General features: G+C 40.7%; 1 protein-coding gene across 1 annotated transcript in view; it reads left to right on the plus strand.

Annotated features, from left to right (window-relative positions):
• The window catches only part of loxhd1b (lipoxygenase homology PLAT domains 1b), a 30,447-nt gene extending 15,775 nt beyond the window's left edge, over window positions 1–14,672 (plus strand). The window contains 22 exon segments of the mRNA XM_005452167.4: window positions 948–1,081; window positions 1,246–1,388; window positions 1,490–1,594; window positions 1,671–1,799; window positions 1,895–1,983; window positions 1,985–2,060; window positions 3,907–4,088; window positions 4,173–4,289; window positions 5,028–5,190; window positions 5,677–5,831; window positions 5,913–6,122; window positions 6,222–6,348; window positions 7,950–8,158; window positions 8,359–8,544; window positions 8,642–8,769; window positions 9,296–9,413; window positions 10,959–11,136; window positions 11,895–12,080; window positions 13,008–13,178; window positions 13,313–13,445; window positions 13,675–13,830; window positions 13,909–14,672. Coding sequence (XP_005452224.3) covers window positions 948–1,081; window positions 1,246–1,388; window positions 1,490–1,594; window positions 1,671–1,799; window positions 1,895–1,983; window positions 1,985–2,060; window positions 3,907–4,088; window positions 4,173–4,289; window positions 5,028–5,190; window positions 5,677–5,831; window positions 5,913–6,122; window positions 6,222–6,348; window positions 7,950–8,158; window positions 8,359–8,544; window positions 8,642–8,769; window positions 9,296–9,413; window positions 10,959–11,136; window positions 11,895–12,080; window positions 13,008–13,178; window positions 13,313–13,445; window positions 13,675–13,830; window positions 13,909–14,389 — 3,576 coding nt within the window. The 3' untranslated portion in view covers window positions 14,390–14,672.
• Window positions 14,673–16,117: the final 1,445 nt, after the last annotated feature.

Raw genomic sequence — 16,117 nt, forward strand, 5'->3', positions numbered from 1 at the left:
TATGATCCAGAAACACTGCTGCCTTCTTTAGCCTCAAGCATATTTAAGACAGGGGGGAAAAAACATCCAGTGTTTGAATTTACCAAAATGTTTCATTCTTTTTGGAAAACATATCTACCTCCTCTGTAAAAAGGTGAGGGACTGTATGATTTAATATTAGAGTGCATTTTAAAAGCATGAGTAACTTGCACATGTAGCACCGTTAAGACTGAACAGTACATACAAGTTAGGGAGAAACATATGAAACCCAACAGATGATTCCAAATCATATGCAGCCATACAGATGATGATTTCTCAGGACAATGTCAAATACACACACAGGTACTGCTGTGACGTGAACAACATAACTCCACTGTAAAAACAAAAGTAAAGGAGTCTGTTTGCTAAACTAGCCTGCCTACTTTCAAGACTTTGGGAACATAATAATACATAATGTCCAAACAAAGAGGCCCTCAATTAAAAACCTTTAAGAAGGAGAAAAAGATGCAAGACAGTAGGAAAATATGAATGGAAATGTAACTGACATTTTTTAAACCTGCTGGAATCAAATTCAATTAAAGATAGGGGGTTTAAATGATTTGCAAATCATTGCATTCTTTTCTTCTCTACATTTTACACAGCATCCCAGAAACAGGGACTTTTCATATTATCTTGGTTTTTGCTTACATGCTTCTTCTAATAATGTATTTGTGATTAATGTGATCAAACATACTGCAGCAAATCTGGAGGCATTGCATTCCATTTACATATGTGCCTTTTCTGTCTTTCCCTTGTAAAGTTTCAAAGCTTTCATATATTTCAGTACTGTTTCAAACCAACTTCCCTTCTATCAGTTAACACTCTTGTGAGTCCCGATTCACTTCTGCTCTGGTGTCACTTTGGACTATCAAATAAAAACAGTTAAATTAAAAGTGATTTGTAAAACATCTAGTTGCTGTATTTTGCAGGAGGATGTTTTCATCGTGACAGCCGTTGATTTGGGCCCTTTGAAGAAGCTACGAATCCGTCATGACAACTCTGAGTCTTACTCCTCTTGGTACCTGGATCGTGTTGAAATTGTGGACACAAAAGAGGATACAACGTAGGTGCCACAAACATACAGCCATGTGGGTTTTGCTTAGTTATTCAGCTGGATTCCAGAAAAATCCGACAGCAAACAACGATTAAAGATTTTGTGTGATTAGGAGAGTAGATTAACAACATTATATCTTGGAGTGTTGAACAGAGGTGTTTCTTCTTCTGTAGATACTACTTCCCTTGTAACCGCTGGCTTGCAGTTGATGAAGACGACGGGCAGATAGCGAGAGAGCTGGTTCCCGTGGATGAGGCCTTCATGAGGCAGGATGATGATGAGGGCACGAGTGGCACTCTGGGCCTCGAGCAGAAATGTAATGAAGCTCCAAAGCTTGTTTACGCCTCAGTGGGATAAGATTAGTGGAAGACCAATATAACAAGTTTCATATACTTATATGATAAATTTATCCTGCAGCTATGTCTACTACATATACTCTTAAGATAAAAACTGGAGAAAAGAAGTATGCTGGAACTGATGCCAACGTCTTCGCTATCCTCTTTGGTGAAAATGATGACACAGGTGCGATAATTCAGCATCATCCCTGCAGGATGGAGGCATCCCTGTTACTGGCTAAATATCTGCATGTCACCCACAGGGATCATCAATCTAAAGGCTTGTAAAAACTACAAGAATAAGTTTGAACAGGGGATGATCAATGAGTTCACTGTGGAGGCCGTGGATCTGGGCGACCTGGTAAAAGTTCGAATTGGGCACGACAACTCAGGTGGGGAAAGAACGTACTGTCCAAAAACAAACAAAGCAGTCATATACATAAGCACTGCACTGTACAAGAAAACGAAACTTTTTTTTCTGAATCAGGGGGTTCACCTGGTTGGTTCTTGGACTGGATCGACATTGAAGCCCCTTCACAGGGTCAGAGGATGCGCTTCCCATGTGGCCGTTGGCTGGATAAAGGGGGAGGATGATGGTGCAACTGTGAGGGACCTTTATCCTGCTGACTTACAGACTGAATTCTACACACCATGTGAGTGGACAGCAGTGATATAAGCACTCAAATCCATTAGTAAACGTAGAGTAGGCTTATTGAGAAATCGTCCTCTAAAAGTGCTTTATGCAAAATTTCACTCTGATAAAAGAGCGGAAGCATTAGCAGTAAAATGTATTTTAAAGCAGTCTGCCTGAAGAATGGTGCTTGTCAGACCATTAACTCCAACCTGTAATGAATGTTATAAAGCTGCAGTGGTGTCCTGTCTTTTTATTATCGTTCCTCCAATATGAAGGCTTGTTTCTGCCCTTGAAAAAAACATTTTCGACTGGCAGAGCTAAGTCGAAATTTCAGGATATTTTCCCAAAAAAGATTATGACTTCCTCACTCAAACTTTAGACATAATTACTCAGAATTTAAGTTATTTTTCAATTTCAAGTTATTTTCTCATTAGTTTGAGTTGATAAATGCAGATTTTGAGATATCTAACTTTAAATTTTGAGACAACAGCCCGAATATTGACTTATAGAGTATAGTTTGTTTTTATCAATATGTATGCAAACTCAACTTATACATTATGATAGATCCATGTCAGTTAGTTTATACAAATAAGAAGAAAGAAAATAAATAATAGTGGAGTTTATAAAGCGGGCTCAAAGACTATTATTATTTAATCAATGACGATAATTTAATGCCCTTCAATACAAGGGCATTTTTATAAAGCAGGCTCTAAAAGTTAAACCAATTTCAGGATATTATAGTAGCAATTATCTATAGATATAATTTCTATAAATATCTATATCACATTACTTTGTATTTTCATTCAGTATCTTACCATTTAGATGTTAACTATTTCAGCAAACGTATGGAAAAATCAAATGATTCCTTCAAGTTTCTACAACAAATTAACACTAAAACAGAAAGATTTTATCAGTGACAATAAACAAATTTTAAGCCAGCAATTATGACTACCAGCTATTACAACTTTGATCACTCTTCACAGATAAATAACCACATATACTGCAGGACTTTCTTCCTAAACTTCTTGCTTTTAATTGCTTATCAATGCTTGTAGTAAGAATGATGGACGTTTATTCCAGTTAGATAAGTTTAGTCTGATATGTTTTCTGTAAGGCATGAAAGCACGTCTGGTATCATAACTGTAAACATTAGCTGTGAATACTAATATAGCCTTTCTCAAAATGCAAATGTTTCTTATATAAAAGACCAGATTATATGCCAGCCTGTCGTCCACCTTCATCCATGACAGTCTGGCATGTTTCCCACCCACACTGTCCTTCAGTGAAGAGCAAAAGGGGTAGCTCTATTTTGAGCGAGGGTCTTACTTCTGAAGCACTAAAACTGAATAACTGACAAGTAATCAAGGTGGGATAGAAACAAAGACTATTATACTCGTTTAATTGGGGTCTCTGAAATTCAAAACGCAAGCTTTTGAATATTAAGTTGAAATATACCCACTCCTACATCATCAATGTGAGTTAACCATGATAGTGTTTGCTGATCAATAAATGGTGAAACCGCCAAAGCACCAGAGTTTCAGTCTTTGACACGATGACATTTTTTTGTAGTGTGTCTAATACATCCACAACAAGATTGCAACACCTTGTTTTCTCTTTTTCATGCAGCTTTTGTGTTTTACAAGTCTGAAAATAGTTGTTTTCTTTGCTGACTCATGGTTAAAAAAGCAAGGAAATCTGAACACAAGTGGTCAGCTGTACATGGCAAATGTGTAAACGGTGATGGGAGTCAGCTGTCTACTTGTCATCTTATGGGTCCAGATGTGTTTTAACACTAGTGTGTGCACGGCTCAAAAAGGGTTCTTCCACCTTACCTGCCAACAAAAAAGCTTTTCCATTTTTTTCAGTTGTGCCTTATGAGATAAAGATATACACCACCGATGTATTTGGAGCGGGAACAGATGCTGACGTGTTTATAGTCTTGTATGGCCGTAAGGGGCTGTGCACTCAGCAGAAGCACCTGTGTGTCAACAAGAGAGAGCGACGCTTGTGCTTTGAGAGGGGAGCTGAGGACATGTTTATTGTGGAGGTAAGTGTAATGTGTGGCTACTGACTGATAGAGCTTTTCAAAAAGTGGCGGCCGGTTTGCGAATGATAAGTTGTCTTTAAACAGCTGGAGGACATTGGTGATGTTATAGAGAAAATCAGGATAGGGCATGACAACAGCGGCACCAATCCTGGATGGCATCTTGACAGAGTGGAGATCAGGCGACAGCTCAGGAAAGGAAAGGTAAGCAAAATCCACATGAGATGACAGCTTAATAGCTACAATATATTGCCAAAAGTATTCACTCACTCATCCAAATCATGGATAAGGTGTTCCAATCACTTCCATGGCCACAGGTGTATAAAATCAAGCACCTTGGCTTCTACAAACATTTGTGACACAATGGATTGCTCTCAGGCGCTCTGTGAAGTCCGGCACAACTAAATATTCCACATTAAACTTTTACTGTTGTTATAACAAAGTGGAAGCGATTGGGAATGACAGCAGCTCAGCCACAAAGTGGTAGGTCACATAAAATCACAGAGCACATACTGAGGCACATAAGGTTCATAAAGACATGGATGAGCGAGTCTGGTGTGAAAGAATTTGATTGTCCTGTACAGAGTCCTGACAGCACCCTTCTCATCCAGCATCACAAATGCTCTTCTGGAAGAGTAGTCAAATATTCTCATAAACACTCTCTTAAACCTTGTGGAACGCCTTCCCAGAAGACTTGAAGCTATTATGGATCTTACCCTATGGGTTAAGAATGGGATGTCACTCAAATTCATCTGCGTTTGAGCACAAATGAGTGAATATTTTAGGCAATGCACTGTAAGTGCATCGTTAAGAGATTTCTTGTCTGTGGCCTCATTAAATTATTAACAAATTAATAATTTAACATCTTCTGCAGTTCATTGAGTCTCAGCTAGACAAACATAGCTGGTGCCAAACTGAAGAGTTGTCTGTGCTTAATGGCAGGGTTCGGAGACGACTATATTCCCTTGCGAGCGCTGGCTAGCCAAGTCTGAAGATGATGGTGAGACGGTGAGGGAGCTTGTCCCCTCAGACATCATCACTCAGAAACTCCTCAGGGATGGGACACTGAAAACGACTGAAACTGAGGTGGAAGATGCTTTGGAAAGTAGGTTGAAAGTTATGTCACCGGGGGAATGTAACTACACTTGCTTTCAAGTGCTCTGCTTAAGGAAACATTAGAGGTGCTTATTTTTATTTCAGCTGTTGCACGGTGAAGATGATGAACTAGCATGGAGCAATATAAACCTTGGTAGATTTTGCTTTTCAGCATCCTAATATGCTCTTCTAGCATGCACTTTTTCAAAGCTGAACTCAGTTTTGAAAGGGTTAGTAGGGAGAATGGTTTAAAGTCCAATTTTGAGACATTCTTCTTCGTTCAGCTGCTCTCTTTAGGGGTTACCACAGCCGATCTCACACTATCCAAAGCATCCTCTTCTGTCACGCCAACCCTCTGCATGTTGTACAAATTTTTGAGACATTTTGCTGTATAAATAGACACGCTGTGAGACTGGAAACAACACAGTTGGGAAAAAAAATCTATTAGCAAACAAGGTCTGCATTTACCGACTTCAAAATTTTTCCTCCCTCACAGCTCACACATACACGGTGTCTGTGCGGACAGGCGATATGTACGGAGCAGGGACCGATGCCAACGTATTCCTCACCATTTATGGAGATTTGGGAGACACAGGAGAGCGGAAACTCGCCAAATCTGAGAATAACAAGAACAAGTTTGAGAGAGGAGAGGTATTAGGGGAGAAGTGTGAATCGCTATGTGATGTTATACAAAAATAAATCTAAATCTGTTCAATTCTTTTTGCCTTTTAGGTGGATAAGTTCAATATTGAGGCCGTGGATTTGGGCCAGGTGTTTAAGATTCGTGTTCGTCACGACAACTCTATGATTGGGGCTGATTGGTACCTGGACCAGGTGGAGGTGCTGGATGTGGAAACAGAAGAGGTATACATGTTCCTGTGTGAGCGCTGGCTATCAACGAAGAAAGAGGACAAACGAATAGACAGGACCTTCTACGTCAAGGTTGTGTTTAAAGAGAGTGTTTTATTCTTTTCTTCTTTGTATGTCAGAGTTATTCCAGAAAAGAAAATTGAGAGCTGTGTTTATTTTGTGCCGTTTCAGGGGTATGAGGGTGAAAGAAGCTCCGATCCATATTCCAAGATGATTGCTCAGGCCAAACTGGGAGTGGACAAGAATGCCAACAAGAAGAAAAAGAAGAAAAAGGCAGCAGTGGTCGAAGAGGGTCCAAGTAAGGTCACAAATCTATTTATTGTGTCTCTTTGTGAAGTGAAGTTTCTGGAAGTGGACACAAATATCAGGAAAAAGTACTGAAATTCAACATGATAAAAAACCACAATATCAACAGGAAGAATCAATGCAAACTTATAGAAATTTCATAAATATAGGTAATATCAATCAGGTCATAGTTCACCCTAATATTTACACCAAATTAACCAAATTAAAGAAATAGGTAAACACAGTGGGGGCGTTTGTGCTTGGTGCTGTTGGAGAAGATTAACAGCAGACTGGGAATGAGGGGAAACTGTTTATCTGGCTGCTGGTAAAATATTCACACTAATAAGATTTCATTTTAAAGTGCTTAACTTATCAAAGTTACGCCTCGTACCTGAACTACCACAGCACTCCTAAAACGGAGACTTTTGGAAGTCCTGCTAATGCAGTTCTGACAGGAAAGCAGAGACATTCACAAAATTGTAATACGCAGACCTCCAATTGCTTCAAAAAATAAGAAAAAAGACAAAAAAGACATGTTGGCTCAGACACCTTTTGTAACCTCATCCTCTATAATCCTCTTTGTACCTCTCTACCAGGGATGGTAAATGAACTGGTACTTATATAGTGCTTTTCTAGTCTAAGTGAGCACTCAAAGCACTTGATTATTACAACCCACATTCATACACACATTTGAGCTATATTTTGTGCCTCTAAGGACTTTCAAACACACACACACTCACTTTTTGAAGGATGCATCGGGAGGCGGATTTGAGGTTCAGTATCTTTCCCAAGGACACTTCAACGTGCAGACTGAAGGAGGAGGAGGGATTGAACAACTGACCTTCTGATTAGTAGTGGAACTGCTCTACCTCGGGCAAAATAAATCTCTGGTCTGAAACGTTGCTGTTTCTGTTCTTCTGAACGATACAAGACACAAAACAAGCATCCCTGTGCTCTCTGTCTTTGACTGCACATGATAGTATGTGTGTGCTAAAGCACTAGAATAACACTGATGTAGCCATAATAAAAGAAAAGCGTCTACAAACACCTTAAAGGCTCATTAATTAACACAACATGTTTCGTGTAAGAAGGACAGCTGTGTGCTTTTACAGTGTATAGTGATGAAGGATTATTTCTTGGCTATAAGTAATGACTTTGTGATATTTCTGCTCTTTTGCTATCTAATGAGGACACTTGTAACAGATGAAACAAAGCAGATGTAATTTATATTAGCGAATTTTAAGGTGGTGATGGGGAAATGTGTTACTCTCAGACAAAGACAGATGCCGTTTTGCCCTTTTTTTCCCCAGTCTTCGTGCTATGCTAAGGTAAATGGTTGCTGGCTACAGTTTTAAAAGAGTGCTAACAATCTTCCACCTTAATCTGACTTTCTGTAAGAATACACCGTTCCCAAAATGTCAAACTACTCCTTTAAGATAAACTTTAATATTGTCTCCATCCATATTTGAAAAAGATCAAAAGGTCACACTCAGCCTGGAGCTAGATGATAGTACTAATATTAAAGAAGTAGGAATGGTCTCTGAAGTGGCTGAGACTTCAGACTGAATTTTATATATGAAAAAAAACTTAAAGCAGTTCATCTCTCTCACCCAGTCATCCCTTATCACTTCACCCTGTCCACGGGGATCGAACGTGATGCCAGCACCACAGCGAGGGTTTATGTCATCATCATTGGCCCCAATGACGTCGAGACAGACCGGCTGTGGCTGGACCTGCCAGAGGGAAAGAAATCCTTCACAGCTGGCTCCATGGAGCACTTTGTGTGCTATGGAACTGACGTAGGAGAGATCAAGAGGGTGGAAGTGAGAATCTGGGACTCTTTCTGTAGCTAAATCTGTGAAACTGTCTCCTCTCTGCTGCCTCTTCAGATGCACTGCTGTTAAAATTTTAATAAAACCATTCTAGCTCAGCAATAATTAATTCTAGATGTGCCTAGATCAAACAAAAATCAAGTGATACACCAATTCCCTCTCCATCTCCTCTCCCTTCTCTTCCCTCTCAGCTTGGCCATAACGGTGTCACACCAGAGAGCTGCTGGTTGGTGGATGAGCTGTCGGTTGCCGTGCCAACCAAAGGTATCAAGTACATCTTTCCATGTAAGTGCTGGCTGGCTAAAGACAGGGGAGATGGTCTGACTGCCAGACTGTTCAATGTGCTGGACTCCAGCACGATCAACATTATCCGCAAAGTGAGTCACCGCACCTAAAATATGAAGTGTTGGAAAACATTCAGTTAATATGTTACATAAAAACTGTGTCTGTATCTCTGTGTACTGTATTTTTTAGGTTGTTTATTCAGTCACGGTTGCCACAGGTGACATTCAGTATGCAGGAACTGATACCAACATTTTCCTGACTGTGTTCGGAGCCAATGGGAGCACAGAGGAAATGCTTCTGCCCAAAAATGAGGATAGGTCAGTTCACAGTGATTACTTATTAATAAAGAAACAGTTGATACTTTCAGTGGAAATACTGGAAATGTGGGATGCCTGAGTTTAAACAAACAAAATGATCTCCTCAGCACCTTTAAAGCTCAATAATATATGTGTTGTATCTCATTAATGTGACCTAACTATAAAGAAAATTCACTTATTGTGTGGCATTTTGGATCAAAGTAGTGATTTCCTTTATTGGCACTAAGATCGTAATAACAAAGAGTCTGCCATATAAATGCAATAAGCGCCACATGTTTCTGAATAAACACAATATTTTATGTTAATCAATGCTGTTGCCTATGGACAAAAGTGGACAGGCTGTTTCACTGTTTATGCCGTTTAACCTAAGATGATCTAACCAGCTGCTGTTTACACCTACAAAGGCATGAAAGTTAAAATGCAATTAAATGTATCTCCAGAAAGGTTAAACTATTTAATTAGCACAGTCATTCCATATCCTGATGTCTTTAAATGCAGCTTAATCCATATATATTGGTTCATTCAGGTTTGAAAGAGGGCAAGAAGACACATTTACCCTGGAGATAGATGACATCGCTCCTCTGAAGAAGATCAGAGTTCGAATAGATGGCACCGGAAGCCGCCCAGACTGGTTTCTTGACAGGGTAATGCAAAGAGTGCCAGATGAAACACGTCTGGTATTAGAATACAAAATGTAAGAAAGAAAGAATGATAAGAAATAATTTATAAGATTTGTTGGCCCCACAACCATGATACAAATCCCCCGTTGAGGCAAATCCCAAAGGTGCTCTGTTTGATTGAGATCTGGTGACTGTAGAGGCCATTCGAGAACAGTGAGCTCATTTTCATATTCAAGCAATCAGTTTGAGATTACTTGAGCTTTGTGATATGGTGTGTCATCCTTTTGAAAGCATCAGAAGATGGGTACACCGTGGTCATAAAGGGATGGAAATGATCAATTCTCAGGTAGGCTGTGGCATTTCAATAATGCTCAGTTGGTACTAAGGGGCCCAAAGCATGCCAAGAAAATATCCCCCACATCATTAAACCACCACTAGCAGCCTGAACTGTTGATACAAGCCAGATGGGTCCATGTTTTCATGTTGTTTGCAACAAATTCAGACACTACTATTTGAATGTTGCAGCAGAAATCAAGACTCATCAGACCAGACAACATTTTTCCAATCTTCTGTTCTGGTCCCATGTGTTTTCTAGCCTCAGCTTCCTGCTCTTAGCAAACAGGAGTGGCACTCCTGTGATCTACTGCAGCATTTGACATTTTGTGCTTTCAGAGATGTTTTCTGCATACCTTGGTTGTAAGGTGTGGTTTTTTGAGTTACTGTTGGCTTCCTATCACCTCAAAGCAGTCTTTCTCTGGCATCAAAAGGCATTTTCACTGCACAGAGAACGATCAGATCACTGGATATTTTATCTTTTTCTGACCATCCTCTATAAACCCTAAAGATGGTTATGTGGGAAAATCAACCGCTTCTGAAATACTCAGACCAGCTCATCTGGCACCAACAACCATGCCACATTCAAAGTCACTTAAATAACTTTTCTTCCACATTCTGATGCTCAGTTTCAACTTTAGGAGGTCATCTGGACTATGTCTACACACTTAAAGGCATTGAGTTGCAGCCGTTTGACTTACTAATTAAATATTTGCATTATTAACCGGTTGAACAGATGTACCTAATGAAGTAAGCATGCTTGTACAGTATCTGTGAAATTACATAAACGTTCCTATTCAGGTAATGAAATCAGGTGGAACACTGAACAGTTTTCATAAGTTAGTCAATTTCACTTGCGTGTTTGGTATATCATTGCAGTGGATGGCGCTGTCTCTAAGCTGTAATTAAAACAATAACTCTTGTGATTTTTAAACCACACTCTTTTAATTTGCTAATTTAATAATGAAGCAATTTCTTTTTTCAGCCTTCGCAAATACCATTAATTAATCAGATTCTTTTCCAGTGGAAACAGATGAATGCTAGGTTAACTTTAGTGCATTTGTGGATTGTTTAACATTTTTCAAGCCACAAATATAAATGAATGCATTTATTCCAAAATCACAGTCAATTTCACAGTCAATTTCCTCCTCCTCTGCTGCAATTAAATAGTAGATTTCACATGTGGACATTTGTATAATGTGAATTGTGAGGTCATCATCTGGTTTAAAATGTTAGATCCTGATGAGAAACCTGACCACAGAGGAAGAGTACCTGTTCACCTACGAGAACTGGCTGTCCAAGACCAAAGGGCCCAAGAGGACAAAGGTGTGTGAGCTGGCGGCTGTGGTGGATGACGAGGAGATGGTAGAAAAAACAACTTACATCATCCAAGTCCAGACCAGTGATGTTGCAGGTGGGTCACACAAGGTTTCTAAAGTATAGTCAAGTAATGTCTGGAACTATCAAGAATGTGTGTTTAGTGATTCTAAAACCAGAAAAAAATCACATATATTTAGAAAGTTGACCAGGTTAAAGAAAGTGTATCAGTCAATTTTAACTGAATTTGTCTGCTTGGAATAAAGTTTTAAAAAATAAATAAATAATTGGAGATTATGTATCGGAATTTCAGGTTCGGGACCACGCCTCCAAACACGCTCCTTCCGGTTGTCATCTATATAGGTTCCCCCAGTTCTGCAAGCTGTTCATTCTCATTTACGTGCCCCACCCTCCCTACCTCCTTGTTCTCAATTCTTTAACTTCTTCACTCCTCTTTAGTACATGGGGATCTGCCAGGCCCGGGAGCCGTCGCCAGTCCCCTTCGAGGCCTTCCCCAAACCGCAGCTCAATTTATCTCCAAGCATTCACCTTTACCTACTAAAATGCTTTCAAACTTAAAATGAGGACGTGGGCCCAGCTAGTGAAATATAAATATTCAAAGTTGGGTTTTTTTGCTAATCTTCCCACAGCCCTCAGTAACTGCGCAAATTTCTTCCCCAAATGAATCAAAATAGTTACATTTGTTGAGCTTCTGTGAGTATTTTACATATTTTTTAAGTGTTAAATCAGACACTGAGTGCTTAACTTTTACAAGCATGTTTACAACTACTGATGGATTTTCTCATAAGTTAAAGATTAGTGGAGTTCTGTTCTCTGATCTTTGTAATATTCTAGGTGCTGGCACCGATGCCAACGTGTTTCTGATTGTGTTTGGGGAGTATGGAGACACAGGGACGCTGCCTCTGAAAGAGAGCACCAACAGAAACAAGTTTGAGCGAAAAATGAAGGACGTGTTCAGATTTCCTGACATGCTCAGTCTGGGCGAACTGTCAAAAGTCAGAGTGTGGCATGACAACAAAGGTAAGGAGACAAGGAGAACTACAGTAATAAATAAGCACATAAGAAAGGAAGGAAAGTTTTAGAATTTTGGAGTAATCTGGAGCATTGAGTTTTTGTGTTATCATCACACTACTAGACTGAACAAGTTGTTTGGAAGGGTTGCCAGGAAAAGTTTCTTCCCTCTAAAAAGAAAATAACACCACAACTTAGATTTCAAAAGTTGCATCTGAACATACCACAAGACTTCCAGAACAATGTTCTTTGGGTAGATGTCATCAAAGTGGAGATATTTGGCGATAATGCTTGATGCCACATTTGGTGAAAATCAGATACAACATATCAGCACAAACACCTCATGCCAACTGTCAAGCACGGTGGAGGAGGGGTAATGATTTGGGCTTCATTTGCAGCCACAGGACCTGGCCACCATATACAAGTATCCTAGAGTCAAATGTGACTCTAGGATACTTCTGTCTCACAGCTAAAGCTTGGCCAAAATTAGGTCACGCAGCAATGTTGATTTGCACTGATTTGCACTGCCCCAGTTAAAAGCTAGGTATATCAACACAATTGAAATGCCACAGCAGGGCCTTAAAAGAGCTGTGCATAAGCAATGAATTGAAGCAAAGTTCTTTTTTTTGTATTTTCAACTTTTTGACTCAAAAAGCTGACAAGATGTCTTACAAGGATACTTGGAAGATGGAATACCAGAATCTTGCATGGATATTGCAAGAGTGGATGTACAGCACAGTGTTAATGTTAGCTTGTTTACTTCAAATCTATTTTATTTGTAAAGTACCTGTTCACAAAAGTAGTCATCTCAAGGAACTTTATACTATATATACTTTACCTTTTTTTGTTAAACAATGGAACAGGGAAATTTAGATCAGTGGTTGAGATAACAGATGGAATAAATTCACCATTGACTGTTGCTCTTACTGTAAACAGGCCCTGCTCCTGGATGGCACCTGGAGTACATTGATGTGAAAGATGAGGCACTGGACAACACCTTCAGGTTCCCCTGTGACCGCTGGTTGGCAAAAAACGAAGATGATGGGCAGATTATGAGGGAACTGGCTTGTGCCAACAATGATTTTGTAGACCTCAGTGACAAAACAAGTTAGTAATCCTGAGAGTCTGTAGGCATAATCATGGGTTGTGTAATTATCTGAGATGAATCAGTTGCAGTAAATTACAACCATTTGTCACTTGTAAAATAATGCAGCAATTTGTGTCTCTGTGCATGGCCACAGAATATGAAATTGCCACAACAACTGCTAACACAGATGACGCCTCCACAACGGAAAACGTCTGGATCCTGTTGGAAGGAAGGAAAGCCCGTTCCAAGGAGTTTGTTCTGGAGAATAAGAAAAAGAAGTTCTTAAGGTAGGTCTTCAGAGAGTCCAGGGTTCGCGACTCATGGTAAAACCCTCTAATGTGGTCTTACATAATCGCCCTCTTTTACACATTTTTTTCTAACCCCTTTTATCTGGTAGCTTAATTTTCTCTTTACTCTCGGGAGAGATAATCCCATGAGGTGAAACAGAACCTCTCAGGCAGACCACAAAATTTAACAGTTTAATCAGACACAAACTTCTCTTGCACCCTTCCACAGCGGTGCCACTGACACGTTTGAGTTCTCGTCCAAGCACGTGGGGGAAATCGCTAGCATCTGCGTTGGCCACATCACAAAAGACGGCAAGAAGGTGAAGAATGAGGCTTTCTGGCATGTTATGGAGGTGGTGGTGACAGAAAAGGAGCTGGGAAACAAGTGAGTAGACTCTCACACAACATGCATTATGTTATATAAAACTGACGGTGCTGAATCAATGCATCCTCTTCTGGTTAGGTATTTCTTCCACTGTGATGCACAAATCCCCCTGGCAGCCAAAAAAGACCAGTTCCAGACATTCGAGTGCTATAAATCCATCGAGAGCTTTGCGAGCAAAGTCCGCAACCTGGTCCCTGTCAAGTATGAAATCATCGTCATCACCGGGGACGTCAAAGCGGCCGGCACAGACGCAAATGTTTTTATCACCATGTATGGCGTCAATGGTGACTCAGGCAAGCGTCACCTACGGCAGAAGTTTCGCAACCTTTTCGAGCGAGGGCGGACAGACCGCTTCGTTCTGGAGATGCTGGACCTCGGGGAATTGCTGAGGGTCAAAGTGGAGCACGACGGCACCAGCCCCAACAGTGGGTGGTATTTAGAGTGTATTGAGGTGACCAACACAGCCAATTCAGTCACAACAATCTTCCACTGTGGAAAGTGGTTGCACACTGCTAAAGCTGATGGACAAATTCAGCGAGTGCTCTATCCCAGATATTAGAAGAATGCTAGAAAGAAAGAGTGGGTGAGCATTTGCTTCTTTCTGTTTGACTCATTTGTTTTGTTGGGTTTTTTTACCAGTTGTAAGAGAAACATTGCACGGAAAAGTTAGAGTTAATCCATCTGAATATAAATGTATTTCAACTTTTTCAGGATAAAGCCAGTTTTTTGTTTTTGTTTGTTTGTTTTTGTAAGTTTGTGCCAACTGTTTAGGCTGTCACTCTTCCGAAAAAGCCATTTGCTTCCATCTCGCACAAATAAACAGAACTGAATATTACCCAGCTCACCACAACAAATATTTACCTTCATTTTACTTTTCCTCACGTCTCACTGAAAGGTTTCACACCAGTGCCAATCACTTGAGGGATAAAGGCAAAGCTGAAAAATAGTTCAGCAAAAACAAATTCATTTGCTTAAGCATAATACATGGGCATTGCACTCCAACAGGGGTTAAAATATTCAGTATGCATAAATTTAAAAACTATTTTGTAGAATGATGGGTAGTATTACACGGGGATCAGGGAATCAGGGAAGGCGAATAGCCAATCGTAGCAGCAAAAACAAAGACAACTAAAAAAAAACTCGGAATTCTGTTTAACATGTAAATAAAAAACCGAATGCAATCACATCCAAATCTCATAAACCCATATTTTTTTCACAACACAACATAGAGAATATATCAGATGTTTCAACCGAGACATTTTACTTCATTTTACTTCACGACCATCTGCGCCCCCCAGTCTATGGATCACCTGGAACTTAAAAGGCTGTAAGGCCAGACACCAACAGGTTATTCGGGCACTGGCATCTTGCATGTGATGGAGCCACTGTAGCAGAGCGTGATCTGAACAGAGGGTGAAAGGGCGGCTCAGGAGGTAAAAATGAAGAGAGTCAACCGCCCACCAGATTACCAAGCACTTCTTTTCAACTGTGCTGTAGCAAGCATGTGATGGCTGCTGTTTTTCACACCTGAGGGTGCACCAGCCCGCCTCCCAGGTGGTACCCCAAATACTGTACCTCCCTCCAACCAACCGCACACTTCTTCTAGCCGTGAGCCCCACCTGCCTCAGGGACTCCAGGACCGCGGCCACCCGCTGCACATGCTCCGTCCAGGTGTCACTGTGGATGATGCCAGTCACAGTGACATCCAGGAAGGCGGCAGCATATGCAGCCTGCGGATGCAGCACCCAGTCCATGAGGCACTGGAAAATGGCTGGAGCTCCAAAGAAGGAAGTGTGACAAATTGGTACAACCCGTAAGGAGTGGAGAAGGCTGCTTTTTCCAGTAGCCCTTGGTTAAATCCAGTGTTGTGAAAAACTGAGCAATGACTAACCAGTTCAGGAGCTCGTCGACCAGGGACATGGGGTAGGCATCAAACTGTGACACCTCATTCACCTTGCGGTAGTCAGTGCAGAACTGTATAGACCTATCTTTCTTCACCACAAGAACCATGGGGCTATACCACCCACTGTGTGACTCTTCTATTACTCCCAGCTTTAGCATTTCAGCCAATTCCCTCTGAACAATTAGCCTTTTATGTTCAGGAAACCTGCAGGGCCATGAATGCACCATCACGCCCGGGCATATTTCAAAAAGGTGCTCTATGATATTGGTATGGCCGGGCGGATGTTGCAGTGCAGCAACATCCGCTCCCTGGGCCTGTGTGAGATGGTTATCACAATGGATGGAGGCTGGAATGGTGGAATTTGGCGTCTCCGGTCCTAACTAA

Source organism: Oreochromis niloticus, linkage group LG12, assembly GCF_001858045.2.
Source record: "Oreochromis niloticus isolate F11D_XX linkage group LG12, O_niloticus_UMD_NMBU, whole genome shotgun sequence".
Taxonomy (NCBI): Eukaryota; Metazoa; Chordata; class Actinopteri; order Cichliformes; family Cichlidae; genus Oreochromis; species Oreochromis niloticus.